This window comes from Spermophilus citellus (genome assembly GCF_964194105.1).
Source record: "Spermophilus citellus genome assembly, chromosome: 2".
Taxonomy (NCBI): domain Eukaryota; kingdom Metazoa; phylum Chordata; class Mammalia; order Rodentia; family Sciuridae; genus Spermophilus; species Spermophilus citellus.
In genome coordinates, this window is record NC_138183.1 from 34,412,005 (window position 1) to 34,439,941 (window position 27,937).

General features: G+C 42.6%; 2 protein-coding genes across 13 annotated transcripts in view; one reads left to right on the forward strand and one right to left on the reverse strand.

Moving 5' to 3' along the window:
• Positions 1-205: 205 nt before the first annotated feature.
• ANP32B (acidic nuclear phosphoprotein 32 family member B) lies at positions 206-26,579 on the reverse strand. Of its 9 annotated transcripts, none has more exons than XM_081267619.1 (9): positions 25,635-26,034; positions 20,655-20,717; positions 14,856-15,005; positions 10,684-10,806; positions 6,674-6,736; positions 5,657-5,846; positions 3,143-3,264; positions 2,064-2,133; positions 206-657 (listed from the first exon to the last, which is right to left on the reverse strand). In XM_081267619.1, the coding sequence occupies exons 1-9, from the start codon at positions 25,686-25,688 to the stop codon at positions 590-592; spliced, it is 903 nt and encodes a 300-aa protein (XP_081123745.1). In that variant the 5' UTR covers positions 25,689-26,034; the 3' UTR covers positions 206-589. The 9 variants fall into 9 exon arrangements, 8 of the variants coding, with proteins under 8 accessions (XP_081123745.1, XP_081123744.1, XP_081123747.1 ...); XM_081267618.1 differs by having other exon boundaries at positions 3,143-3,267; XM_081267621.1 differs by lacking the exon at positions 6,674-6,736 and having other exon boundaries at positions 3,143-3,267; positions 25,635-26,032.
• HEMGN (hemogen) overlaps positions 24,314-27,937 on the forward strand; it is a 49,496-nt gene continuing 45,872 nt past the window's right edge. For 2 of the 4 annotated variants that reach the window (XM_081267579.1, XM_081267581.1), the window contains exon 1: positions 24,314-25,664. Coding sequence is in view for 2 of the 4 variants with exons in the window: in XM_081267581.1 (XP_081123707.1) it covers positions 24,556-25,664 (1,109 nt within the window). In the remaining 2 variants the exon portion in view is untranslated. The remainder of the gene's footprint in view (positions 25,665-27,937) is intronic. The other 2 variants (XM_081267582.1, XM_081267580.1) reach the window with 2 other exon arrangements.

Genomic DNA, 27,937 nt, shown 5'->3' on the forward strand with positions numbered 1-27,937 from the left:
ACAATTATAGCCCAATTTAAAAATGTAAGCATACAACTAGGCTTTACCAAAGAATAATGTGTTTATTTCACTTAAAGTCTTAAAAATACTCTTTTTCTGGGCAGTTGTCACACAAAATGACCTAACGTGGTGGTGGTAGTGGTGGGTAGTCATTTAAAAAAAAAAAAAAAGTCATTAAAATGAAGAGCATAGAAAAACAGACCCAAAATGTTAAGATTTTATTTACAAAGCTTTTTTTGTTGTACAGAAAGTAAAAATGCTGTTACAATCTCAGTGTGACTGGTAGCCACGGACAGTTGACTCACCAATCACAGCTATCCATGCTACAGCAAGAGTCTTACACAAAAAACCTAACAATGCTTACAATTTTGTTGGGGCAAAGTCCCCAAGCTTGGTGGTGGATTACCAAGAGGGACTAAAAGGAGGAAGGCGGAATGTCACAGGAACTATTCTTTGGCTCTTTGGGTGGGTGGGCGTCCTGGGGTTTGTATCACAGCTACCTTTTTTTTTTTCTTTTTTAAACAGCTATCAAATCCATGAGCAGTCCAACCAATACTGAACAGTTCTGTTTTGCAGTGTATCTGGGGTCTTAATCATCTTCTCCTTCATCATCTGTTTCTCTCTTCCTCTTTTCACCTTTCCCGCTTTCTTCCTCCTCTGTACAATAATAAAAAGTGACTTTCAGACCAGTGGAAAGGCATTTGCCTAGGATATTGCTAATGGAGGCAATTTGTTGTTGTAAGACTAAGAAAGATGTAAAATGGACCAGACTAACAGGTTATTAAGAGGCATTAATTAAAAGGAAATTTGTAGACCACAGAACCAAGATGGGCAAAATGCAGCAGCACCTCTACCCACACAGCAAAGCTAACCTAAGTTTTTTCAACTTTGTTTTTTTCTAAGTTATTTCTATATTTTTTTTCCTTCCAGTTCTGGAGACTGAACCCAGGGGTGCTCGTCCACTGAGCTACATTTCCAGCCATTTATATTTTATTTTGGGACAAGGCCTCACCAAATTGCCCAGGTTATCCTTGAACTTGACATTCTCTTGCCTCCTTCTTCCAAGTCACTGGGATTACAGGAGTGCATCACCATACCCAGCTCAAATATTTCTCATTTTTCTTAATTTCTTGGTTCTAATACTCTAAAAATTATTAATATGCATAGCAAAGACTCAGGAGTTAGTAAGCCTGTTTTTCAGACATGCTCATTTATAAGCAACCTTGGACAAAAAACTTAACCTCTTAAGCCTGTTTCCTTTTTATAAGAGGGGCAATGATATTGATGTGAATGTGTCATTCTGAGAATTAAATAAGATACCATAGAAGGTACTCCAGCATGGAACTTGCATAAGACTAACGACAGCAAATTAAAATAAAAACTCATGACTATTTTAATGAAATTAACTAAATCTATTTAAATAATGTCCCCGAAAGTTCCTTGAAGACAGTGAGCACGTCCTACCCAATGTCATATTCAGTGTGAAGTTTAATCCAATGCTCGGCACAGGGCAGGTGCTGAGCATGACTGAACAAACGGAAAGCACAGCAACAACCTGGCTGAGACCTCAATCGCAAAAGGATCTGCACTGTTCCTTCCTCTCCTCTTTCTCTCTGCAGTACTAGGGACTAAAGCCAGGGATGCTCTGTAGCTGAGTGTGATCCCCACTTTTCAAAAAAAACTTGACCTTTTAACCAATTGCTGAGGCTGGCCTTGAACTTGTCATTTTCCTAACTCAGTCTCAAGTATCTGGAATTACAGGTGTGCACCACTGTGTCTGGCTGAGAACCAGTACTTTCAATCAGTACTAAATAAGTAACAGCCACTTCATTCGTATTGGTTGAGGGAAAAGGAGGAAAACTGACAAAACTGGAAAGTGGCTATTTATACATCTTGAAAAATTATGATCCAATTATGAATAATCCTTTTTTAATGAAAGAACTCCTAACACAGAAAATCTTATGCTTAGCAGCAGTAAGCCAAATAATGGTGCCTAAAAACATTTAAAAGCATGTTTTCATCTAATTTTTAGTTGAGGACCAAAATGCATGTCTCAGACCCACCTTCATCCTCATCCTCATCCTCGTCTTCTTCATCTTCATCTACTTCTCCATCATGCCCAAATTCTTCTTCCTAAAGCATGGTAAACAATATGACATTAGATTGACAAACTGACGAGACTTTGCAAATAAACACAACAATACGTCACAGAGAAAACCATAATGTTATTTTTATCTACTCTGCTGTACTGAGATCTGGTTTTACTTAAATGAGTTTAATTTAAAATATTTTTCTTAAAAAATAATTAGTAGTCAAAAATAAGCAGTTTATTTGCCAGAGATGCTTTCATTAGTATATAACTTAAAACAGAAAATTTTCAAGAAATGGTTTTAAAATTTTGAGTTTCAAAGCAGGTTTCATGCTAGGGATGAGAGCAGAGCCTCACATGGTGGGCAAGTACTCCGCCCCACGGAGCTGCATGTGTCATGCCACTAACACTCTCATTCTCACACGGCGCTTGCTTCAAGTTCTTAAGTCATCATAAACCTAGGACTTCACAGAAATGCTTTACTTTCACGAGAGCATGATGACTGATGAAAACTCATGTTTTCTGCCTATTTTCAAACTTCCTTGAGGGTCAAAGCTAAGCCACTCTTTTGTCCTGTCCTTCTACAGAGTCCTCAGGACACTGTATTACTGTCCCATAAACGAAACCACCTGCTCTTTTAGGGTGGGACCACAGTCCTATTTAACTCGGCTCTGACTTTTTACCACAGTAGGCATGCAATATGTTTACTTAATTAAACCAAATTTAAGATGTTTGGACTTGGTAAACATATACTTCCATTAATACAACAAAGGAGCCCACATACTATCAATTCTCAGTGTTTCATCTTTCCATTCTGCTGAAACTCAACCCGTTCCTTCTTCCAGTCAAAGGGCCAAAATTTACCCTGCAGGGTCAAGCACCATGCCTAATTAGCAATCAGTAGGCACTACATTTAGTATTTAAAGTGGGACAAGAGCTGAATTGGTCACATTATTTGTTTACGCAGGAGGCCTTTTCCTAGTCTTTCTTCTTACCCCACCTTTGCCTTCAGAACAAAGTGAAGCAGGGCAGGAAACAGATGCATGGACTAACCTCCCCGCTGACCTCATCTTCATCTTCTTCCCCCTCTACATCTTCGTCTTCATCTTCATCTTCTTCTTCATCAAACTCTTCCTCCTCACCATCCTCATCCTCCTCATCTTCTTCATCTTCTCCTTCTGAAAACAGTCCAAAATGGCGTTAATAAGATACCTTGCTGCTCCATGGGTGCTCCTATAGCCACATGGGCACAACAGGGTGGCCCACAGGATGCCAGTGCAGCCAAGCACTTGTCCACTGTCCAATGTTAGAAAAGGCTTGCAGCCACCATCTGTCCACCAGGTGCTACAGCTCAGCCTTTTGTTTCAAGTCAAAAGTCTCAAAAGTCCTGGTAAACTGATGTATACAACTCTTACTGATGAAACAATACAACTAGGATTTGCTATAAAACACAGGAGGGGAACATGGGTAGGGGTATGTGTTTATAAGAGAAGATACAACCAATCATTGCTAAAGCTGAGTGTTAGGAACACAGGGATTTGTCTTTTTTTTTATATATATTTATTTTTTAGTTCTCGGCGGACACAACATCTTTGTTTGTATGTGGTGCTGAGGATCGAACCCGGGCTGCATGCATGCCAGGCGAGCGCGCTACTGTTTGAGCCACATCCCCAGCCCAGGGATTTGTCTTAATGTTATTGTACCTTTGTTAATGAGAGATTGAATGCAGGGATGTTCTACCATTAAGCTACATCCTAACCCTTTTGGAAACAGGGGCTTGCTAAGTAGCCCAGGATGGCCTCAAACATGTGATCCTCCTGCCCCAGCCTCCCACGTAGCTGGGATAGGTGTGTATTACCATGTCCACCTGATGACCTGCAATTTCCTACCATAAAGTTTTTTTTTTTTAAAAATATTTATTTATTTTTTTAGTTCTTGGCGGACACAACATCTTTGTTGGTATGTGGTGCTGAGGATCGAACCCGGGCCACACGCATGCCAGGCGAGCGCGCTACCGCTCGAGCCACATCCCCAGCCCCACCATAAAGTTTTTTTGTTTTGTTTTTAAAAGCAATCTCTTGGGTAATGATACCTTAGAGCCACCTTCTCCAATCAGGAACCACCTCCTGTCCTATCCTCTGGTTACAAGGTAACTTGGTTACCTGTACCTCCACACCAGTGCTGACCTCCAATACAATAGCAGCTCCCGTCTTCAGGGTCCCAGAGCTCACATGCTCCCTGCCTCCTGCAGGCTCTGCCCTTTCTTCCCTGCTTGCCCGGCTCTGATCATCCCCCAAGTCTCAGTTCCATCACTTCTGCCAGGAGGAGACCTCCAAACCCCAAGCTACAGACTTTCGGTGGTGCTTCTCCATCACACCTCACTTATAAGTACTTAAATATTTTCTGCCTGGCAGGGGGTACAGCTCAGTGGTAGAGCATATCCTTATTATAAGCATGCTTGAGGCTCGGAGTTCAGTCCTCAGTTCCCTACCAGCATCTTTGAAATTTGTAGCCTGACTGATCTTTGCTCTGAAGAACTACCCTCCACTTGCCTAGTTTTCTTTACAAGCACCTGCAAGTATGATTGACCCACCAGTTCAAGGTGAACTTAGATAACAAGAAACACCAATGTTTTTAGGAAACCTGCCGTGAAAGGACATAAATATTTGAAACTAAGCAAAATGTCCTACTCTTTGTCCATTTACCACCTTGTATGCCATTAACTTTTGCTTAACTCAATCTGTTATAAAACAAAACTATAAAAATGATTCCAGATCCTATGCCAAACTTGTACCCAAAGCTGTCTGATGTTTTTCCTCCTCCTCCATTTTATTAACTACTCTGTCTTGTGAATTAGGGTTACTGGGGATTGAACCCTGGGGAGCTTAACCTCTGAGCCACACCCCCAGCCCTTTTCATTTTTTTTTTTTTTTAATTTTGAAACAGGGGCTGAGTTACTGAGGCTGGCTTTGAACTTGCGATCCTCCTGCCTCAGCTTACCAAGCCACTGGGGTTACAGACAAAGTGCCACTGCACCCAGCTGTCCTGTAACTTTTAAAGACATTAAAAAAAAAAATGTTTAAAATATAATAGCATAAACACCAGAAACATCAGAATTCTGAGACCAAATTTTCTTCATGCTGACTGGTGTAAAAACAAATACCTCTACCACCTGAAGGTGAGAAATCTTTTACTCCTGAGAGTAAAATCTTTTACTTCTCTAAGTGCACAAGTCAGAGTGCAAGGAAAACACAAGCAAATCAGGAGGGATATTTTGGGTAGAGTATATAATAAGATTCTTAAAGATACCTGGAATGCAAAAACTCTGATGCCAAAAATATTGAAAAGTATGTTTTAACTCTACACTGTGAACACAGATTATTTTCCTTATTAGTAGAAATGGGAATTTACCACAGGTACATTAAAATCATTACCTTCTTAAACTCCAGTCGGCATCAAAGGCAAGAAAGTTATTTTTATTTGGGCTATAAAATACAGGTACAGAGTACCCACCAAATGCCAGCCCCTACAGATAAGTTGAGGTCACCAGATGTAGAGCCCACTCACCTTCATCCTCCTCCTCTTCATCCACACCATCCACCTCTGCATCTGAGTCGGGGGCTTCCCCGTCTTCTCGATCATAGCCATCCAGGTAGGTCAGCTGGGGCAGGAGCCTGAACACACTCTCTCGGTAATCATTCAGATTAGTGACTTCACAGTTAAATAGATCCAGGCTCTTCAGACAATCCAACTTTTTCTGAAGGAAAGGATCAAAGAACACAACTCCTAAACTTCATCTGAAGAGGTAAAATTCTAGGCTCTCAATCGGCTGCTACCCACTCACTCTTCTACATAAGAAAAAAAATTATCAAGCCCCACGCCACCTTTATATTAGTATACTAGGCTCAGTCCCTCCTTTCCTATAACCATTCTCTCAGAACTCTGTCTTTTTCAGCATTTAGTCTAAAGAAATATAAATTTGAAGTAAGTTTTAAAGACAGATATTTTCATAGCATGAAACAATCGAAGTCTAATAAACTTAGTTCAAACCTTAACACAGGGAAACATTCAAAGATTTATGAGATAAAAATCCTCGATCTCAAGGTGCTTAAAATTCTACTTGGGGACAGAATATAATAAAGTATGAGGTTTAGCAATGCAGAATTTTCAGGGAAGACAAGAGTTAATAAACGGGGGAAGGTTGGGGAGGAAGGCGACTCAAGAGTTCAAATTTCAGAAATACAGAGACATATTACACCTTTCTTCTTTTTAAAGTTTTGGAGAAAAGATTGACATGATAACCAGACTTTTCTGATGTAAAATTCTTGATTTTGCCATACCTTGAATTTTGCTACAGTACTTTACGTTTTTGGAACCATCCATTTCATATATCTAAAAACAGCTAAGATCTAAAACTTGGTCCATAGTTTTTCTGAGTAGCCAAAGTGGGTAAGAAAAATATCCCATGCATTTTACTGAATCTTCATTTGTTATATTGTAACAGTGCACAAGTATTTCAATTCCAGGTCTGTTAAATTTCAATTAAGAGTGAATTAAGAAATTGAAGGCAGAGGTACTATTTACAGGTAAGTCAGGAGACAGCAACAGGAAGTGACAGCAAACCCTCCTAAGTGAGAGAAGAGGGAGCTGTAAATAAAAAGCAAACACAAAAATATATTGGAGTACCCAGTTTGGTGCTTTCAGAACAGGGCAATAAGCCTGGAGTACATTTAACTATATAGTTTCACAAATATCAACTTTTAACGTTCTAAGTCAAAAGAAAAGACTTGGTATTTTCTAAGAAATTTATACTAAAAAGCCCTAAACAAACATTAAGAGGGCATCTGCATGAAATAAGCTCTTAAAAAGTTGATATTAAAAGGCATTGATGCTTTACTTGGAAAGCTAGTGCAACATTCACAAAGACCTGGGAAGAAATGCAGACAAAACAAAAACTTGTTTTCAGGATTTGAGGAATCCTTGCAATTTCTGGGGAGATATAAAGTGATTTGAAAATCCGCTTTAGAGCAGGGGTTAGCAAACCACAGATCACTAGCCAATTCTGGCTCACCACCTGTTTTTGTAAAATAAAGTTTCCTTGGAACGTAGCCACATTTATTCAAGTAATATGCCTGGTTCCTTCTGTGCTACAATGGCAGAGGTGAGCAGTGTGACAGGGACTATGTGGTCCACAAAGCCTCCTGTACTGATTGTCCAGCCCCTGAGAGGATAGAGCTACTGACCTGAACACCAAGGACTTTCATGTCCCTGATTAGGAAGACACTCACATGTGGGCTTATTCTCAGAGCAGCCTTAAGAACTAAAAGCCAGGGAGGACTTTACAGAGCAGGGTTACAGCCATGGGCAAGTGGTGTACCCCTCAAACACAAATGTACAACAATTTCAGAGTTTGTGGATCAAATAATGTGCTTATATAAGCCAGCCCTGCTATCTTAAGAAAGCTATCCCTGGCCTTTCTAGTCCTCAGGAGAGCTGCTTTTGTATTGAGTAGCTTTCAGATTAGGTTTTATGCTGGGCGGGCCCTGACCTCCAGAAGCCAGGTATGACTTCTTACCAGAGGGGAAAACTGCTGCAATGCCCCCCAGACAAATAACCATCATATACCAGCTTTCACTTCTCCCAGTCTGACTCTACATCAGCTAAGACACAACCATAAATAAATAGCTCCCCCAAAGAGGTTTATTCTAAAAATTCTTTAAAGGAATGCGTGCATAAAAAAAAAACATACAATACATCCTCTGATATTTATCTAATGCTCTGCAATGTTCAAGCTAGAGTTTTGTTGACTACTTCATTCACAAGGCCACTAAAGGCTCTTGCTTCCAAGATTTTTGGCTACTCCTGGCAAAGCACCTGTCATCAAATACTCTGGACATGCCAAAAAGTATGCTAGAAAAATGCAATGAAAGCAAGTAAACAATAAATACCAAATAACTCTAGTACTCTAGCTAGAATTGTTTAAAGTAGCAAAATTGTGCTTTAAGGCCCAACACGCAAAAAACACACAAATTATTAGGATCCCAATGTAATGTGTAAATACTGCTAAAAAAATTCACAACTCTATGATACTAGAAATTTGACCTAAGCTAACAGGCTAGCCATAATAAACAGTAAACATTTTATTAACAATAATTTTGCTTGCCTTCTTAGAATTTAGAAGGGCTTTGGGGGATGGTTTGGATGGCCCAGGTCTCTTAAAAAAGGTGTCCAAGGACGTTTGAATTGATGCCTTCTTTGTCTCTCGATTAATGTCCCTGTAGCAAGCAGAGGCATTCACAATCATTTCATTGACTGTAAGAACTGGGCTCAACGTAGTGTTCACAATGTATGTGGTTAATGAGGATGAGGATGGTGTTTTTCCCACTGAAGAACACTTGCAGAAGTCAAATAAACCCAACATACCCCCCCTTTGCCTTTTCCACAGATTTGCTTTCTTACAAATTAGAACCTCAGGAGATCAATCTAGCACCCCCAAGAATCTGAATACCAAGTATAGTAAGAACAGTGGGAGCTCAGTTTTTCCAAATAGTCCTGGTATGGAACACTGTGGCTCTGCCATAGAGCATGTGACTCTGGACAAAAAATTCAGCCTCACCCAAGACTTAGCTTCCTCAATGTAAAACAAGAGCCATGCTATTTTTACCTATTTTAGAAGTGGTTTTTTTTTTTTTTTTGACCAATTACTAATACATGCATACCCAGTACAGTACATGGTGCAGGCATAGCAGATCTTTCTCTTCCTTCACTGTCCTGGGGGATTGAAACTATCATAGCCACTTTCACAAAGCTCTCATACATTCCAGACCAGATCAGAACACTCAAGCAAATAACTCCCACACAATATTTGCTTCCGCTCTGCATCTGTGTGCTGGAACACTGACACAGGCTTCTGATAATCAAAGAGGACTCAGGTTGCCATGAGAATTAGGCAGTAGCCAGTCATCTAGCATGGGAGGTACTGCCTAGTACTCTGCTGAAAAGGGGGTGAGGAGGCTCTTCCTATACTCATAGTGAGCCAGAATTGAGAAGTCTGTCATTAATCAATAGCCAAAAAAGCTTAGGGTAGCCAATCTCACAGAGGGGGGTGGTGTTGCATTTAATTTAGTGTTCCTGTCAGAATTCTCAACTCAGCTGGCTATGGAATAAACTTAGGTAGAAAGAGAAGCAGGTGCCAAGGGCAGTGGCAAGTCTAGTGAACCTGGATTTGAATCATGCCTCTGCCATTTACCCTTAGCAACTACTTAATCTCTCCAACTCAGTTTCCTCATCTCTAAAGGACATTCCTACTTCTGAGTTACACCATGATTTGATGGGCAAATGTGAATGTCCTTGGATACATTGAAATTCATTATACCACTGTTTAACAACGGGGGTTGGTTTGGAGGGGAAAAATAAAAACTAGTAGAAACGAGAGCGAGAGTATCTGGATATATCTGTAACAAAAAAAGGGGCAAAATCTGCAGAACGAGGGTGAGAAATAGGCTTTCAACATTTATGAGAAATATAAGCTCTTAAATACATCCTATGTAATGAAATGTAAAAATAAAGAGACTTGGTAAAAGGTAATTAAATCTGTACTGTAGCAGAGTCTTAATTATTGACTGGGAGGGAAAAGACCCTCTAACTGTGGCAGTAAATTCTCTTCATTAAAAGAAGCCACAATTTAACCGTCTTCCCCTGAATTATCCAGAGTATTCTTCACAAATTATGTGAAATTCACATATTTAAAAATATCATGCTACCAGAACAAATAAAGAGACAATGTCTTATTCTCCTGGCTTCTGTTCTTCTGGATCCTAAAAGATAGCTCTGATCTGCTGGCACAGCCCACTGTGGGGCTGCCCCTCACGGGCGTTAACCCTGCCTCCAGCAGCTCTTTTTTGCCCATCACAACCTCCACTCAGACCGAGTTTGCAACTAGATAGTTTTTTGCCGCAGTCTGGCTGGGCACAAAATAACCGAGCCACCACCACAACAAAATGAAATAAACACATTTCCGGACTTTATCCTTCCATCCTCTAGGGAAGGCAGGTATACTGTCTTCCCTGCTTCATCAATGAGAAAAGTGGGACCAGAGAAAAGCCATTTGCCTAAGGTCACACAGCAATTCTATAATCCCAGTGGCACTTAAATTTAGCTTTCCATAACTTAATCCCCATCTGTAATAATAAGGAAAACCTCAGGGTTTCCATGCAAAACTTTAGGCAACAGAGATCCAGTATAGTACAAAATCGAGAAGTAGAAGACCTAACACTTGATTGTTTCATCTACAATTTCGATTGCCACTCGATATTCTAGTATAATAAGCCTAGAATAACTTGGCCAGTCTCTGGGGAAAATATTAAGAAACATGTTTGAGGCTTCTAAGTATGATTTTTTAAAAGGACAAAAATAAAAAATACAACACATAGGATACACTCAATTAGGCTCTGATCTTTAAAACTGGGATCCTACAGAAAGTAAAAGGCCATCACTTTATTGATCAATTATTCTTCCCAATCATTCCCTCCCACTATAAATATGAAAATGAAAATGACTAGTAATTCCCAGTTTTTAAATTCTCAATTACTTACCAAAGGTTCCAAGGTGCTGATGTCTTTCAGTTTATTTCCACTTAAATTTAGATGTGTGAGATTTGGAAGTTTTTCTGCTAACATATCCAGACCTCCATAGATTCTATTGTCACTGAGCTCAAGCTGCAAAAGAAATTGCAAACAATACACACAAGTACACATCAAGAAACACATATCACAGGCAGGCATGGTACCACATGCCTGTAATCCCAACGGCTCAGGAGGCTAAGACAGGAAGACTGCAAGTTCAAAGCCAGCCTCAGCAACTTAGCAAGGCCCTGGGCAACTTAGTGAGACCCTGTCACAAAATAAAAAGTAAAAAGGGGTGGGGATGAGGCTCAGTGGTTGAGCACCCTTGGTTTCAATCCCTGGTACAAAAACAAAAAAAAAAAAAACAACAACAGTAGCAAACCAAACAGCAACCAAAAAACCCCCACATTATTAATGTTTTTTGGGGGAGGGTATTGAGCAGTGTGGTACTGGAGGTTGAACCCAGGGCCTTGCACATGCTAGGTAAGCACTAAGCTACATCTCCAGCCCTCTTAAAATTGCTGAGATTGACCTCAAACTTGTAATTCACCTGCCTCAACTTCCTGATTAGTTGGGGTTACTGGTGCATGACACTGCACCTGGCTCATCAAGAACAACCAACCTTTATTTCTTTAAGGCATACGTTTATCTTGTTTAAATCCAAATAAGTAGTTCCCAGATCCCAGGAACATTTGGTGTTGAGGTAGGTAACAAGACAAGGTGAGAAATGCTGTGTTTCTTCATAAACTACTAATAACAGTTTGCTTAAGAATTAACCTCCAACATCAATGAATACATGCTCTAGCATAAAAAATGGATCAAAATAATTAGAATTCTATAAGTTGTAATTCTCTCTTTTTTTTTTTAAAGAGAGAGTGAGAGAGATAGAGTCTAGAGAGAGAGAGAGAGAGAGAATTTTTTTTTTAATATTTATTTTTTTAGTTCTCGGCAGACACAACATCTTTGTTTGTATGTGGTGCTGCGGATCGAACCCGGACCGCACGCATGCCAGGCGAGCGCGCTACCACTTGAGCCACATCCCCAGCCCAGTTGTAATTCTCTATACCTGCCAGCAGGAAGGGTAAATGTTCCATGCATTCTGAGCAGTTTATTTGTGTGCCAAGGAAAGTTTGCAATGCCTATTTGAAACAACCTGATTCCAGACAATACTAACCACATTGTGGAAGACACTGGGACAGGTCCCAAAAATGAGCCCATAAAGAAACTCTAAGATGCTGGGCACAGTGGCACATACCTATAAACTCAGCTACTCTGGAGGCTGATAAGTTTGAGGCCAGCAGCAATTTAGCAAAGACACTGTCTCAAAAAGCTAGGGATATAGCTCAGCCACTAAACTGCCAGCACAGCAAAAAGGGAAAAAAAAAAAGAAAAGAAAAGCTCAAAACATTAGGAAAGAGTGAGGCAGGGCCTGGGGTAGAGCTCAGTGGTATGGTGTGTGTTTACCAAGCTTGAGGCCCTAGGTTCAATTCCCAGCACCAAGAAGAGAAAGAAAGGCAGAAAAGTGAAAAAGCCTGAGTTTATGAAACCAGCTCCCTCAAGGCCAGTTCTTGCATAACCCTGGCACTGCCTTTACAAGAACCTACTCTAATTTCTTAGCTGCAGGTCAAGCATCACATGCAAATGGCGTGCCCATGAAGGAGTAAGAATTCACCAAGGAGGATTAGCGTCTTAGAGTACAAGTAACTGGAGCCTGGAAGGTACTGTGGAGAACATTATCCAAGCTCTTCCTCTTACAGATGAAAAAAAACTCAGGCACAAAGCTAGTTCCAATTTTCTATTTCCCATACATAGTACACACAGGTGCCAAGCACTGTTCAAAGCACTAAACACAGATTAACTTCATTTGATCTCAACAACCCTAAGGGGTAGGTAGAATTATTACTCCCACTTACAGATAGGTAAAATTAACCACAAAAATGTAACTGGCCTTAATAAAAATCACACAGCTATTACAATGGTGGGCCCATGATTCAAAGTCAGATAGGCTAGCTTCCTAAGAATCTATGCCCTCCCCATTAAGCTACTGTACTCCACGTGCTATGTATGAACAACTTCATGTAACGAAGTCTTTGGTATGCAATGGAATATACTACATGATGCAAAATAGAGAAATTTTTTAAAAATCTAGCCATGGTTTAGGATTTAAAATATCAGTCTAGCTGGGCATAATGACACATGCCTGATATTCCAGCTATTTAAGAGAGTTGAGACAGAAGGACTGCAAGTCGAGGTGAGCCTAGGTAAGTTAAGAGACCCTGTCTCAAAATTCAAAAAAAGGTTGAAGATGTACCTCAACAAAGAGCACTTGCCTAACATGCATGAGGCCCCAAGTTCTATCCCTAGTATGTATGTATATATCTCTCTCTCTCACACACACAAACACACACCCACACATGCATGCATGTCTATAATACTATTGTTAGCTTTATTGATTTTTTAAAAAGCAAAATACAAACTGAGATCACTTGTCTTGGTGTGTGTTTAGGACATGCGGTCAAAATATTACATTCAGGTAATAGTCACACATCTTTCCAACACGAACATCTTACGAACTAGGGTAACAAGGCGATCTACCACAGCATTTATTAGCATATTTATTTTGAAATGAAATAAATGTGTAAATCTAAGAAATTTGTGACTTATTTTTCTTAGTGCTTTTTCTTGTTATAACAGTCTGTGCTCTAGAACCATTACTAGCTATGAGGACATTCAAACTGCCTTTAAGTAAGAGTCCCACTCATTATCCACAAGTAACTGATATTTTAAAATCTCAGAAAGATTTAATAATTACTGGGAGGCTGACTTTCTAAATATACCTGACAATACACAGTAATAGTAATTCAGGAAAACTTAGCAGGGTGCCAAGAAAACATAACAGAATATAAAACACACTAACAATCTACTGGCATCAAGGTTATGCTAAACAAAAGTTTAAGTATGCTGTGTTTCCAGTATCTCTGACAAATGCAAATGCAACAGGATTATACTTGAATCTCTGCAGCAGAACTCACAAGGACTGACTAAACTTGTATTACCTGACATCTAACAAGCAAAGAAAATAAGATGGGGAAGGGGCACACACTTTTAGTGTTTTAAATTCATGTAGTTAACGACAACCCAAATAGCCTATGTGTCCTTTACCTAAAAATGATCATAAAATTTCTTTTTTCTTTTTTAATGCTAGAAATTGAACCTAGGGATGCTTCACAACTAAGCCACATCCCCAGACCTTTTTATTTTTTTACCTTGAGATAGGGTCATGCTAAGTTGCTCAGGGCCCCCACTAAGTTGCTAAGGCTGGCTTCAAACCTGTGATTGATTCTCCTGCCCCAGCCTCCTAAAAAATTTCATTTATGTGTTCTTTTGTTTAAAATAAAAGTTCAACATAAGTTCTCTAATAAAGTGAATACTGGAACAGTGGTGAATTCTGCAAAACTTTACATAACCATACATCTTTTCCTTTTAATGGAAAGGGTACTAGATTAGGAGGTATGGGTTCTAATTTTGGCTCTAACCACTTCTGTGGGAAGTGTTAAGCAAACTGCTGTCCCTTTCTAAGCCTGTTGCTGCGCTTATAAGGGGATAGAACTGGAGGAGGGTAGACAAGTGCATTAATATAAGAGTACAAATGATGAATGAGCCATCAACTAGGATAGGAAAGTAATTCTTATCAATCAACACACTTCAAACTTGCTAGTCATGAAGAATCACATAATGGCTTGAATTACCATGGACTATAAAGTCTGTAAATTTTATTTAAGCTCACCCTTAATCAACAGACATATAATACCAAGAATGGGAGGCACTGTGGTTCTTTTAACCAGAGCATACTTATAACTACTATTTATTAAACAGCCAACACAGAACACCTCCAAATATCACTGCAATTCTGCAAGATCAAATGGTATCCCAGATTCCAGTTAAGGAAACAGCCTGGGAGATAAAGGAACCAGCAGAAGATCACCCATCAAGGAAGTGACAGAGCTGGAACCCAACACTATATATACCCAGTTCCAAAGGCCATGTGCTTTCTGCTGTACCGCTTCCTTATAGGCAAAAATCATATAGTTTTCCCTTCCTAATTGGTTCTCTCTTACCTGTATCAAAGAAAAAATACTTACCTTTTTCAATTTAGGTAGCTTGGGGAGATTTGAAACTGAAATCAAGCCTACATTTATTAAACTGAGGAACTCCAAGTTCACAAATTCAGCAGTTAAGCCCTCAATTTTTCCATCATTTGATTTGCAATTGTCCAAGACAAGTTCTCGAACCTGTGAATGACAAAAGGAGAGAGAGGGACAAGCCTTCAAGATCATATAGAAAATAACAAAGAACAAACAAAAAACTCCAACAATAAATGCCCCTCAAAAACACACCCACATATGCCTGTAATTTCAGCAACTTGGGAGGCCCTAAGCAACTTAATGAAACCATGCCTTTGTGGTTCAGTGTCAGTGATTAAGTGCCCTTGGTTCAATCCCCAATACAAAAAAACAAAAACAAAAACATGTATGTTAGAGCAGCATTTTATTAGACCAAGATCACAGTTATAAATAACTGAAAAATCCTTAGATCATCAGAAGTAATATACTAAGTTCAAAGATGGAATGTTATTCCATGGTCTAATGATTTACTCTCCATTTTTTAGAAATAGAAATTCCAGCTCTCAATTAAGTGAAGAAAGTATGTCTCACTAACTCCTTTCCCCAAGTCTGTGTTCAATGGTGGAGGTGGTGGGAGGTCTATCCAAGTGCAGAGGCATTCTCTCCCTTTTGGCCTGACTCAACCATAGGAAAAGAGGAGAGGCTTTACTGTTCTATCAGGATCACTAACAAGCTATGTCTAAAGGTTTCTTCACTAGCATGCTTCCAACTCTGGACTTATTAATCTTTACCAACATTATCTCGGTGCTGGAAGGCATCAAGGTAGAAGAGTCCTGAATTCCAAGTAAAAATATCATCTGAGTTACAAGTGAGGAAGATTTTTCTGGGGCAGATTCCCTTTTCCAGGCCTTAAATTCTCCTTTTCTCAGAATTCAAATCCATTTAAGGGTATCATAGCTGATGATTTGAATACTAATTATTCAATAGTCTGTGTAGATTTACTCTGATAATCCCCATTGCTATTCTTGCTTTAGGGCTGACTCTGAAACTTGCAACTTTATTTAACACCTTTGGTCTACTTACAGTGATGCAAATTACAGTTTTAACTGCCCCACAAAGGCATTCTTGCATGAATCTACTATGTTCAATAGCATTAAACAAGCATGCATATGGAAGAGATGCTGAGAATCTAAAGAGAACAGGAGCAAAGAACAATATCTTTATCCTCCCATACAAAATCTAAGGCTGCTCTCTATTCTATTAATTGCTATCAATTATGGAGTACTTACTCTTTTGTTATTCTTTGTACAAACACTTCATTCCACTCTTTTACAAAGGAAACAGATTCAGAGTCAGCAATTCCCACATCACCATAAAGGCCTGGCCACTTACTACCCTGGCTACTTCCTCTTCAGAATTCTTGGTTTCAGGATACACACAGGCCTATTGTAATTTTTACTTCTTCCTTTCCTTCCTTCCACTTTAGATACTTTTGCTTTCTTCTGTTTTCTGACAAAGAATCAGGACACCTGAAAATTCAAGGTCAACTGTGACCAAAGCTGGGCTCTGGAGATAAATACCTGGGGTCAAATCCTGGTACTGCCCCTGGAACCTGTATGACTCTGGGCAAGTCACTTAACTTCTTTGTGCCTTAGTTTTCTATAGAGATAATACCTACACCTCATGAAGCTGTCACAGCCTAGCACAGAAATGCTCAGAAAATAACCTTTAGGGAAAGGGAATGGGTGGAATGTCGGGGACCTCTGTTCACTTTATTTGTACTATCTATATGTATTAAGGGGGCAGCCAGGTGTGATGGCACATGCATATATTCCTGCTACTGGAGGATGAGACAGAGGGATCAACAAATTGGAATCTGCCCTCAGGAACTTTGGGAGACCCTGTTAGAAGTGTCACTCAAAGCTAAAGCAGTAGTTTCAAACACCTGGAAAAGTTTATAACATAAATGTAGTTTGAATTCTGGTGTTCACCAAAAATTCATGTTGAAACCTAAATACCCACAGTTATAATATTAAGAGGTGGGGCTTTTTTTTGGTACTATGACTGAACCCTTAACCACTGAGCCACATCTCCAGCCCTTTTAATTATTTTGAGATAGAGTCACACTAAGTTGCATAGGGTTCGCTAATCTTCTGAGGCTGGCTTTGAACTTGTGATCCTCCTGCCTCAGCTTCCTCAATCACTGGGATTACAAGCATGTGCCAGTGTGTTGGCTAAAAGGCCCTTTCTACAATGAATCCCATGGACCTAGACCCTAAATTTCCCAGAGTCCAGAACTGTAAGCAATAAAATTCCTATCATTTTCAGGTTATCCAGTCTAAGTCATTTATTATAGTAGCCCAAAACGGCTAAAATATGGCATAAGAAGTTACTGGGTAAAAATAAAGGGGGAAAAAAGGATGTAAAAATTAGAAAACCACTCAGAATACATGCTGAGATAAGCAATGTATAAAATACATGTACAATATGATAAAATGTGTGAAATAGAACATTTTTACTTAGATGCATAAGATATCTCCTATAGTATAGGAAAGTAAAAAGCTAAAAGACATTTCCGTAATAATTTCAACAATGAACTATTAATCTATTCAAAAAATACAATTTTTTAAAAAGTCACTGTGGGCTAGAGGTGTGGAGCATCTGCTTTGCATGTGCAAGGCCCCGAGTTTCACCCTCAGCATTGTCCCCCACAAAAGCAATATATTAATGCCACCATTATATACACACATATATATTTGTTTTAGTCTTCGTGCATTCAGAATCATATAACTTGAGACAAGTTTGAGGGCAGCTTCAGCAACTTATCCAGACCTTGTCCTAAACATAGAACAAATGGGCAGGTGATGTAGTTCTATGATGGTAGCTTGTGTGAGCCTTGGTTTTAATCCCTAGTACCACAAAAATAAAACTGCAAATATTTTACTGGAGAAATCTGTGTATGAATATACCATAAATCACCTTCCAACCTTCACTATTGAACACGTTCCCCATTTTTTCTATTATAAATAATGCCTCGTCTTTTTGCATTCTTCTGTCTTCTGACTGAAGACATAAAATTCTTTAGCTATTTGGGATTTTTCCCTTCAGAATCCATCAGTAGGTAAAAGAATATAAACATTCGGGTATCTGTTATCAAGAGTTCTTTTTATCAACATGTCTTTTAACAGTAATTGCGAAATTCTCTTCCATAAAAAATACAGGCTGGGCTAAGGTTGTGGCTCAGTGGTACAGTGCTTGCCTACCAAGTGTGAGGCACTGGGTTTGATCCTTAGCACCGCATAAAGTATTGCGTCCATCTAAAATTTGTTTTTATATAGGCAATAGATATAAAAAATCGTTCAGCTACAAATAAGAAAACAAACAACAAAGAGACAAACGTTAGCTGGGTGCAGTGGCATACCCCTGTAATCCCAGCAGTTTGGAAGGCTGAGGCAGGAGGATTGTGAGTTCAAAGCAGGCCTCAGCAACAATGAGGTACCTGGCAACTTAGCAATACCCTGTCTCTAAATAAAATACAAAAAAGAGCTGGGGATATGGTTCAGTGGTTAAGTGCCTCATTAACAATGAGATACTGTGCTTATACTCTCTTTGAAACTGGGAAGGCCAAAATGAGTGCAGATGCACAAGTTAGTGTTAAAGTGGGAGAGTGAAGTTCAGGGAATACACAAGTGAGATATCTAACTTTCTCCACCGGCAGCAAATAACAGAATTTATTTATTTGGTACTGAGGATTGAATTCAGGGGCACTGGACCACTGAGTCACACCTCCAGCCCTATTTTGTATTTTATTTAGAGACAGGGACTCACTAAGTTGCTTAGTACCTTGCTGTTGCTGAGGCTGGTTTTGAATGCATGATTCCCCAGCCTCAGCCTCCCAAGCCGCTGGGATTACAGGTGTGCGCCACCACACCTGCAGAATTTGAGATAAGTAGGGCAAAAGGTTATATGGCTAAATACCTTGGCTCTTTCTGGGGGGCTAAGAATGTAAAGAAAAGTGCCTCTCCCAGAGCAGAGCTCAGGAGGCACAGTAAGATGATGAGACACTGGAGAATAAGCACAGAGAAGAAAAGAAGTGCTGTATAAAGCAGAGACCAAGGCAGGGCTTCATTTAGGGCTGTGCTCAAAGATAACAGGTCTGAAAGCCCCATCAGCAGCCTTTGAATCTGTCTAAAGTTTTAGACAGAACACTGGCCAAAAAAAAAAAAAAAAAAAAAAAAAAAAAACATGTTCCGCTCTCATTCTAGGAGCAGAGAATATAGCATATATGGTCGAGGGAATACTTATATTCAGTAAATTAAACTGACACAAGAAATGTATAAAAATAAAGCTTACTTATGAGTGCAACATGCATTCAAACGTGCATATACTGTGATGAAGAACTCAAAGTGGGTGAGAATTAGGGGCTTGTATACCTAGCTTAGGAGACAAAAGGGAGAGGAGAGAAATCTCCTTTTTGAAGAATGAGAAGATTCTTCACTAAAGGCAAATAGAATTCTTAAGAGAACAAAAGGGAAATAAGAAAAAGTTTAGAGTCACAAACTACCACAGAAAGGGGTTTTTATGGTAGTTTACCCAGGGAGAAGACACCCTAAAGAGAGAATTTTGTCATTTCCTCAGAAGTGTTTCCTTTGAAGTCAGATAAGTAAGCTCCAAGTAGGTTCCTTTTTGCATTTGTTTAATTTCTTATGTCTTCAATTTAAAATAATCTTTATACCGAACTCTGAGATTCTGAGTGGGTCACCACAGGAGTAACTAAGCTTCCCCTCATTCTTTCTTGGGTATAAAGTGATTCAGACTGTCTTGCAAGGGAAGGAAGAGGTTGCTGGAGACAAGATAGGGTAATACAAATATAATTCCCCACCCCATCAGTTCTAATCCACGGGGAAAGGCCCTATCTTTCTCCTTACTGTGTTCCAAATTCTCAGGGCTACTATTTAAGGAGGAATGTTTGGGCAGACACTTGTATACTTGTGCATACAAGTTAGGGAGCTATTTGGTCCAAGACATTTAGCTGGTATTCTTCTCAAAGGACTGTTTAATTTGAGGGCCAAATTTACTGCTATTTCTTACTCTCCAATTAAACTTGCTTTTTAATCAAACACCAATTTACAGTAAACATTAAAAACTAAAAACAAACCTTACTACTTTAATTATGTTTCCTACAGTTATTAGTAATAAAAAATTATTTTTGCAGTTGGCACAAAGATGCACAACTATAATTCCAACAACTTGGGAGACGGAGGCAGGAGGATCACACATTCGAGATTAGCTGCAGCAACTTAGTGAGACCCTGTGTCAAAATACCTTTATTTTATTCATTTCTATGCGGTGCTGAGGATCTACTACTGAGCCACAACCCCAGTCCCCCTCCCCACCTTGTCAAAACATAAAAAGAGCTGGATAAGGTCTGGGGTTGTGGATCAGTGATAGAATGCTCATCTCGTATGTGTGAGGCCTGGATTCGATCCTCAGCACTACATAAAGGTATTATGTCCACCTACAACTAAAAAATTTAAATTTAAATTTTAAAAAGGAGCTGGGGACTTACCTCACTGGTGGAGCACTCCTGAGTTCAATCCATGATACCACAAGAAATTTAAAAATGCTTTTGCAATTCTGGAGATTGAATCCAGGGCCTTGTACATGTTAGGCAAGTGCTCTGCCATGAACTATATATTTCTGTCCCTTTTTTAAAAAAATTTATTGTCAGACAGGGTCTCATTAAATTGCCAGGCGTTCTCCAACTTGGGGTGCTCCTGCCTCAGCCTCCCTAGTAGCAGCAATCACCCAACTCACATAGGCATTTTCCTCTTTCATCCTGTCCAACTTGCTCTCACTTTCTACTTCCCCAGCTACTATCTGAAAAAAAAGACTAATTTTACTAACTGGTTGGGTGATCGTCTCCAATTATAACCTGTTTCTGTCACAGAAGGAAGAAGATATGGAAGAATTAAATACTATTGAGTTATCATCTCCTCTAATTACAAAATACATGATCATTACAGTTAAATGAAATAATCCAAAAATGTAGCAAGAAAAAGCAAATCCTGTATTCCTTACCCATTTTCATCCTTCTGAGTTAGCCAATATTCAAATTTTCTATCCTATTATTTTAAAAGAATGTTTTCAAGCTGGGTGGTATAGTGTTATTAAGCCTGTAATAACAGTGACTGGGCATAGACTCCCTAGGATGATCAAAAGTTCAAGGCCAACCTTAAGAACTTAGTGAGACCATGACTAAAGGGGATGAAGCTTTGTGGTAAAAGAGTCCCTGGGCTCAATAACCCCCATAAAATTTTTCAAAGTGACAATACAGCACATTTACATTGATGTTTAGATGGTAGAACTATTGGCACCTGGGAAAGAAACAACCATATCCTTCTGGTGGGTGTGTAAAGAGAAGGATTCTAAAAAGCAATCTGGTAGAAAAAGAAACCCTTGCAAGCAACCTAAGGGGACAGTTAAGTTTTGAACTTCTGAGATATTAATAAGGAGGCTGTGAATCATTAAATAGTGATAGATATTTTTAAAAAATGATGCAGTGAATAACTTTTAAGAGGCCACAAGACAGTATATACATTGATAATATGATCTAAATTAAAAAAAAAATTGAACATTCTGGTAGACTACACCAAAATGAATACAGATGGTAGGACAGGTATGTATAATTTTTTTCTTTTTGCTTATCTATATCTACTATCTTTTGGCTTATTTGTATCTAATTTTTCTTCAACAAAGATGTATTGGTTACATAAGGAAAAATCTAATTAGTTGCTATGCAACCAATTAGAATACCTGATGGAGCTCAAAACAGCATCATAGTAGACAACAATAGATGTCGGGGCCAAAAAAGGAAGATGCAAGCTAAGGGAAATCTATCCCCCCCCCCAAACTCAAATAGTACTAAATAGAGAGAATACTTGCCAGAAGCCTATGGCATGTCACAGTCCAGCACACAGCACACCATTTGTTTCACATGGGCACAGACTTTTTAACCTCAGGAAGGAACTACTTGGTTTTCTAACTTTGAAAAAAATTTTAATAGCAAATATGAAGACTAGCTGACCCCAGAGATGCAGGGTTGATAGGTGCTTATAACAAATGAGTAACATGTTCACATAATAAAAGGACAGAGAACCTCTTTTATAGAATAGGTATTCCTTAGTGTGGAACACAGCTAAATGAGGGTCACATCTTGCTATTTATTCCATGTCAGTATCTTCTCACCTTACTACCAATTTTTGTGGTATATATGTATTTTCTAGCACTATGATTTATCTGTTGTTGTTTTTAAAATACACAACAGAAGTGTATTTTGACGTGTTATACATATATGGAGTATAATTTCCCATTCTTCTGTTGGACATGATGGGGAGTTACACTGGTTGTATATTCATACATGAACAGAGCAAGGTTATGTCTGAACAATTTACTCTTAATGAAGTGATGTTTTATAGAAAACATTCCCTAGAGGATGGGCCCGAGATTTCGTCCTCAGCACCAAAAAATAAAATGTTTGGGACTTAGAAAAAATTTAATTACATTATTCTTTATGAGCTCCCCTAATAGAAATAGGGACATAGTAATGCATAACCTGAACTTAGTATCTTATGCATTCTTGGTAAACAAACAAACAAAAACCATAGGAAAGTGTTACCTGGGTCTTCTTCAAGTCCCAAAATTAAAACAAAAATGCCATATACACAAAGTCCTCCAGTCCTCCTGGATTTAACATGAGAGTTTTATAATCAACCCTCCACTTACCCTCCTCAAACATTTAGATCTCACTTGACTTTGAAATCATTAAAAGTAACCACGGAACACACTGTCCTATATTTCAGAGCATCTTATCCATACTTCCATCAGGGTGTGGGATCTTACATTTCTCCAAATGACCAGAATCTGCAGGGACCCAGAAGCCAAGCCCAACTTCCTAACAGCTGACAATACCAATTGTATTCTAGTATATCACAAGTGAGGTGACTATTTGATTTTAAAGGGGTCATCTTGGACCTTTTCATTTGTCTAAAGGATAATGCCTTTGTGAAAACTCTTATGTGCCTTAAAATTTTCCTTTATGCCTGTAATGCCATTCTCTCATAAGGCTGAGGCAAAAGGATTCCAAGTTCTAGGACTGCCTAGCAATTTATCAATTTAACCCCATCTCAAAACAAAAAGAGATGGAGACATTAAGTCAGTGGTAGAGAACCACTGGATTCAATCCCCAGTACCAAGCGCCCACCAAATCCTTCAAAAATCTACAGATTTTCTCTTAAAAAGTCTTTAGCTGTCCTAACTGCCACTGGTTTCAGTCTTCCTGTAAAGAGTTCCTAGGAGGGCTGGAGTTGTGGCTCAACAGGGGAGCGCTTGCTTGGCACGTGTAAGACACTGGGTTCAATTCTCAACACGGCATATATAAATACATAAAAATAAAGGTCCATCAAAACTTAAAAAAAAAAAAAAAGTTCCTAGGGAAAATTCCTCTCTACCTTCAAATTTCGCCTGCCTCCGAAGAAGCTCTTCTACAAAATCCCTCTAAGAACCTGCCAAAGTGCAACTGCAACTAGTGTGTCCCACAGGGTCTAATGCTTCCAGAGGGCAGGGGATTCCCTGTCTTGTTCACACTGGTTTCCCCAGGTTCTAGTATACTATGGGTAGTCACATACTTAACAAACCAGTGGGCTCTGGAAGCCAGTGTTGTTCTATGCAGTATCCCCTAGCCACTTGTTGCTTTGGGGCAATCCAAGTGTATAGTATGACCCACAAACTGACCTTTTAATTTCCAAATAGTCACAGGGCTCAGGCCTATTTTGGGCAAGACCTAAGGCTTAAATGGAAAAAAAAAAAAAAAATCAGCACCTACACATATATACACCTTGGCTATTAAAACACCACATAGTGGGAACAGGCCACTTTTAGTTCCCAAAGGGAATACAAGTAGGTAAGGGCCTCTAGATTTAAGCATCCGACAAAGAATTTAAATTCCAGATTTTTAAGCAATCTGAAGACCCATGCATGTATTTTCCTTCAGGAACTTTGGCTAAATTTCCTTAGTCCGTATTGGATTAATTTGCATGGAAGAGTCTGGAATTAAGTCCTCAGGGAGGGCACCCACCTCTCCTCGTTGTGCCAGAGAACGTGCAACCATTCACTACTCTAGCACGTGGCAGTCACAAAATGTCTGCTGCTGGACGGAAGGACCGCGTGCCGGTGGAACCCGACTCCCGCGAGCCCGGGGGCGCACTGCCACCGCGCGGGGGAGCCGGGCTCACACCCAGGTGGCTGTGACCTCACAGCCCCGGGGCAGGCTACTAAGCCTCGAGCACGCCGGCGGCCATCCCCACCAGTCGGCCACTTGTTAACCACAGCCACCTGCGTGCGCGAGACGCGGCCCGCCAGCCCGGGGCGGGCAAGGCTCAACGGCTCCCCTAGGCTAGAGAACGCCACTCACCCGCCGAGGGGTCGGCGGCGCCAACTCGGCGGAGAGGATCGAGGAATCCGAGGCCGCCTCGCACACGGAGCCGCCGTACCGCACGAGCGTGGCGCGGGCTCCGCGGCCGAATGGCGCGGGGCCGGCCGCATAGGCCGCACCGAGCACGTGCGGGGTGAAGGCCGCCGATCCCCGGGCGGGTGGTGGCGGCCGCCGCCGTTGCCCTTTTAAGAAGGGGGAGGGGATCGGCAGCGCGCCCGCGAGGGGATGAGTCGGCGGCCGCCGAGCGCGCGGCTCCCGCCAGTGGGAACCGAGCCGCAGCGGGGCGGGGGTCGGCCCGAGGACTCGGCCCGGGGGCCCGCGGCCAGCGCCAAGGGCGGGCGGACGGGCAGGGCCGGCTCACCGGCGGAGGAAGACGGCGCCCGCCAACATGGCGCTGTGGCGCCCGGGCTGGCGCGAGGAGCAGCCGCCCGCCCACACCGAGGGACCAGCCTCCCGGGGCAGGGGCCGCGGGCTTCGACCCCGTGGCGCGGGGGGAGGGCGGAGCTCCCGCCACGACGGTGGTCAGCGACGCCCGAGGAGACCGGCCTAGAGGAGGCCGTGGGTGTACCGAGAGTGAAGCAAACGGGGAAGAAAGTTTCATTTTTAGGCTTGAAAAATGGCGGGAACCGCGTCCTTTTTTCAAACTTGGCCTCCGGAGAGGCGGCGGTTGCGCCACCTCCGCCTGCCCCTCCCCCGCTCCGAGCGCCAGGCCGCGCCCGCCCAGGTCCCCGGAGCCCGAGGGGGCTCCGCGCCTTCAAAGGAACTGAGCCCCCTTCGCGCCTGCGGCCCTGCCTCTGCCCGGCGGGAGCAGCCCGCGAGGCCTGGCCCGCGGACCCGTCCGCGCCGCTCCCAAGCAGCCGGGTCGCGCCGGAGGCCGGCCTGGCCCGCGGCGGCCCCAGCCGGGACTGGCTACGAGGCTCCTCGGCAGGCCCGGCCTCCGCTCGGCCGCGCATCCCGAGAGGCTGCAAACATGGCTCCCAGCGTTACACAACCCCCGCTCCCTCCCTCGCCGCCGGCCACACGCACACACGCTCCCTCCGGGAGGAAACCCGGGCGGGCGAGCGAGCGAGCGAGCAGCTCGAAGTTTGCTTTTCCCCACCCGCTGCCTTCCCCGGCGGGCGCCAAAGAGTTAATGCCCGCGCGCTCGCTCCCCCCTCCGCGCCCGCCCGCCTTCCCCGTCCGAGCCCGCGAGCTGCGCCCTTCCCAGCGCCGCGGCCGGCGAACCCGCGGCCCGCGCCCCGCAGGTGGCCACCATTACGTGCAAGTCATTGGGGGGCGCGGGCACCCGAAGTGGTTCTGCTTACAGCTGCTGGGGTCCTGTTCCTCAGCTCCAGGTGGATCCTCCTCTTCATGTCCATGTTTCCCTCGTCCCCCCTCTTCAAACTTAACTTTCCGCGGCGGGGCGGAGGGGGGAGAGGCGTCCCGGCCTGCGCGGCAAGGGCCGTCGAAGGGGGTCTGCTCGCGGCAGCGGCCAGCAGCGCAGCGCGGTCTCGTGCGGCGGGCGAGCGGGCGGGCGAGCGGAGCCCCCGGAGCCAAGTTACTCGCGGGAGCGGAGAGAAACCATGGAGGGAAAAGGGGGCTGGAGCGCAGCGTTGGCCTCACTACCGCCGCCCCCGGCCGCAGCCCCGCACTGCGCTTAAACCGGCGACGCGGCGCGGCGGCTGCTCGGCTCCACTCGGCCCCGCGCGGCGCCGCTCGGCTCGGCCGCCGCGGCTGCACCAAGCACTGGCGGGGAGGCGCGCGGCGAGAGGGCGGGGCGGGGCGGAGGCCGAGACTGGCGCAGCCGGGGAGCCGAGCGGCTTCCTCCCTCCTCGCCCTCTCCCTGCGGCCGCACGTGGGCGGGCTGATGTAAGAACCTTCCCCGCCCGCGGCAGAGCTGAGACCCCTGGCCCCTTCGCCCCCTAGCCGGAGGACGCCTCGGGCCTGCGCAGGGACGTGTGCGGGAGAGGGCTGAGAGAGATGCTGTGCGGTTTTGGGAGACCGTGAGGAAAAGTCCGTCTGTAGAAGCCCCCGACGCCCGCGGGGCGCGAGCTGGGAAGACAGCCCCGGGAAGGGACTTTGGGGTTCCCCCTGCCTGCGCCGTCTGGGGAGAACTGCCTGAACCCCGCGTCCCCTTGGTGGAGTGGTGTTGGGAGTGCCATCGAGGACCCGCGTCGGAACGCAGTCGCGGCGCATGGCACCGGGCGGAGTCGGCTTTCGGGGGACCGTGCCAGTCCGCGGGGACAGGGACAGCCTGGGCCGCTTGCCAGAGCCACGGGATAACCAAGCGTCCCCAGGTTCAGGAGACTCTGCCTCGGTGGTTTTAAATATTTTAATATGAGCTAGTGAAGGAACAGTTAGCGTTTCTAATGGGGCCAGTTTTTCCACAGACTCATTCCTTAGGGCACCCCGTAAGGTGCGTGAATTCTTGATGGTCTCGGTTTGGGTGACGCCTGGCAAGCAGCCTGTGACAGGGTCAGAATCAGAGGGTCCCTCGAGTTAGAACACTAGGTCAGGGTGAGAGTTTGCCGATCACTGGGGAATAAGGTTAAGTTCAGCTTAAAATAAGTAAATACAGTGTGTCCAAACAGATACCTTATTTCTAGTGTAGAGGAGAAGCACCAAAGACTAAGAACGAATTTATTGGAGAAAAACTTAAAGTTAGGAAAGCTTCCTCCTTTCCCATTTTGCCCTAATAGCAATAAACAGCCCAAACTTAGTTTTAAACCAATTATATCAGTTTTAAAATGCTGAATGAATTTACATTCAAAAGAAAAATTTATGGAAGGATTATGGAAAAAGGCCAATACTTTCCAGTCTTTTGCTTGCTGGCTCCTGTTGCATACTTATGAGAAGGGAACTTGGAGAAGGGTGTGCTCTTTATGGTGTTTCAAGGGGTCTATAACTATAGGTTATGGGAACCACAGGGCTATACAATGAAACTTTTACCAAAAAAAAAAAAAAAACCACCTGCCCAACTGCTTTTAGGGCCTGGTATATTCTTTTTCATTTAACTCCCAGACAGCTCTGTGAAATAGGTGTTATTTTAATCACTGTACAGATGAATTGAGATTCTGGCAAGTGGGAGTGCCAACAAAAGGTAGAGCTAGGGTTCAGGCCCACATGGGTCTGGCTCCAAAGGCTACCACACTACCAGAAGTCCATCTAGATTGGAGTAGCATGGGATAGGGGGAATGGTTACAAAGAGCCTTCAATACCAAACTGCATCAGGTGTCCTCTCACAGGGAAGGGCCAGTTGCTGAAGGAGCCTTGAACTGTGGTAGGTCCTGTGCTACAGAAACCTGGGGGTGGGGAGACGGTATGGGTCTTAGGGAGGATCAGGGCAAATCTTGAGACCATGTCCTCTCTTTTATGACCAACTCTAGGGCATGAAGGACTCTTTCCCCCATGGTACATTGCTCACAGGATAAATGTGTATTTTATGAGATTAAGCTACAAAGTAATTCATAAACATAGCCACAATGTGCAGCAAATAAAAAGAAAGCGAAAGAGCCAAAGGGGAGACTACAGACAGGGCACTGTGCCTTCTCACACAGCCGGGGCTGGCATGCACCTCTGTGAACAAAGAGCATGTGTTCCAGTGACATGCCTCTTTGTCAGGGGCTTC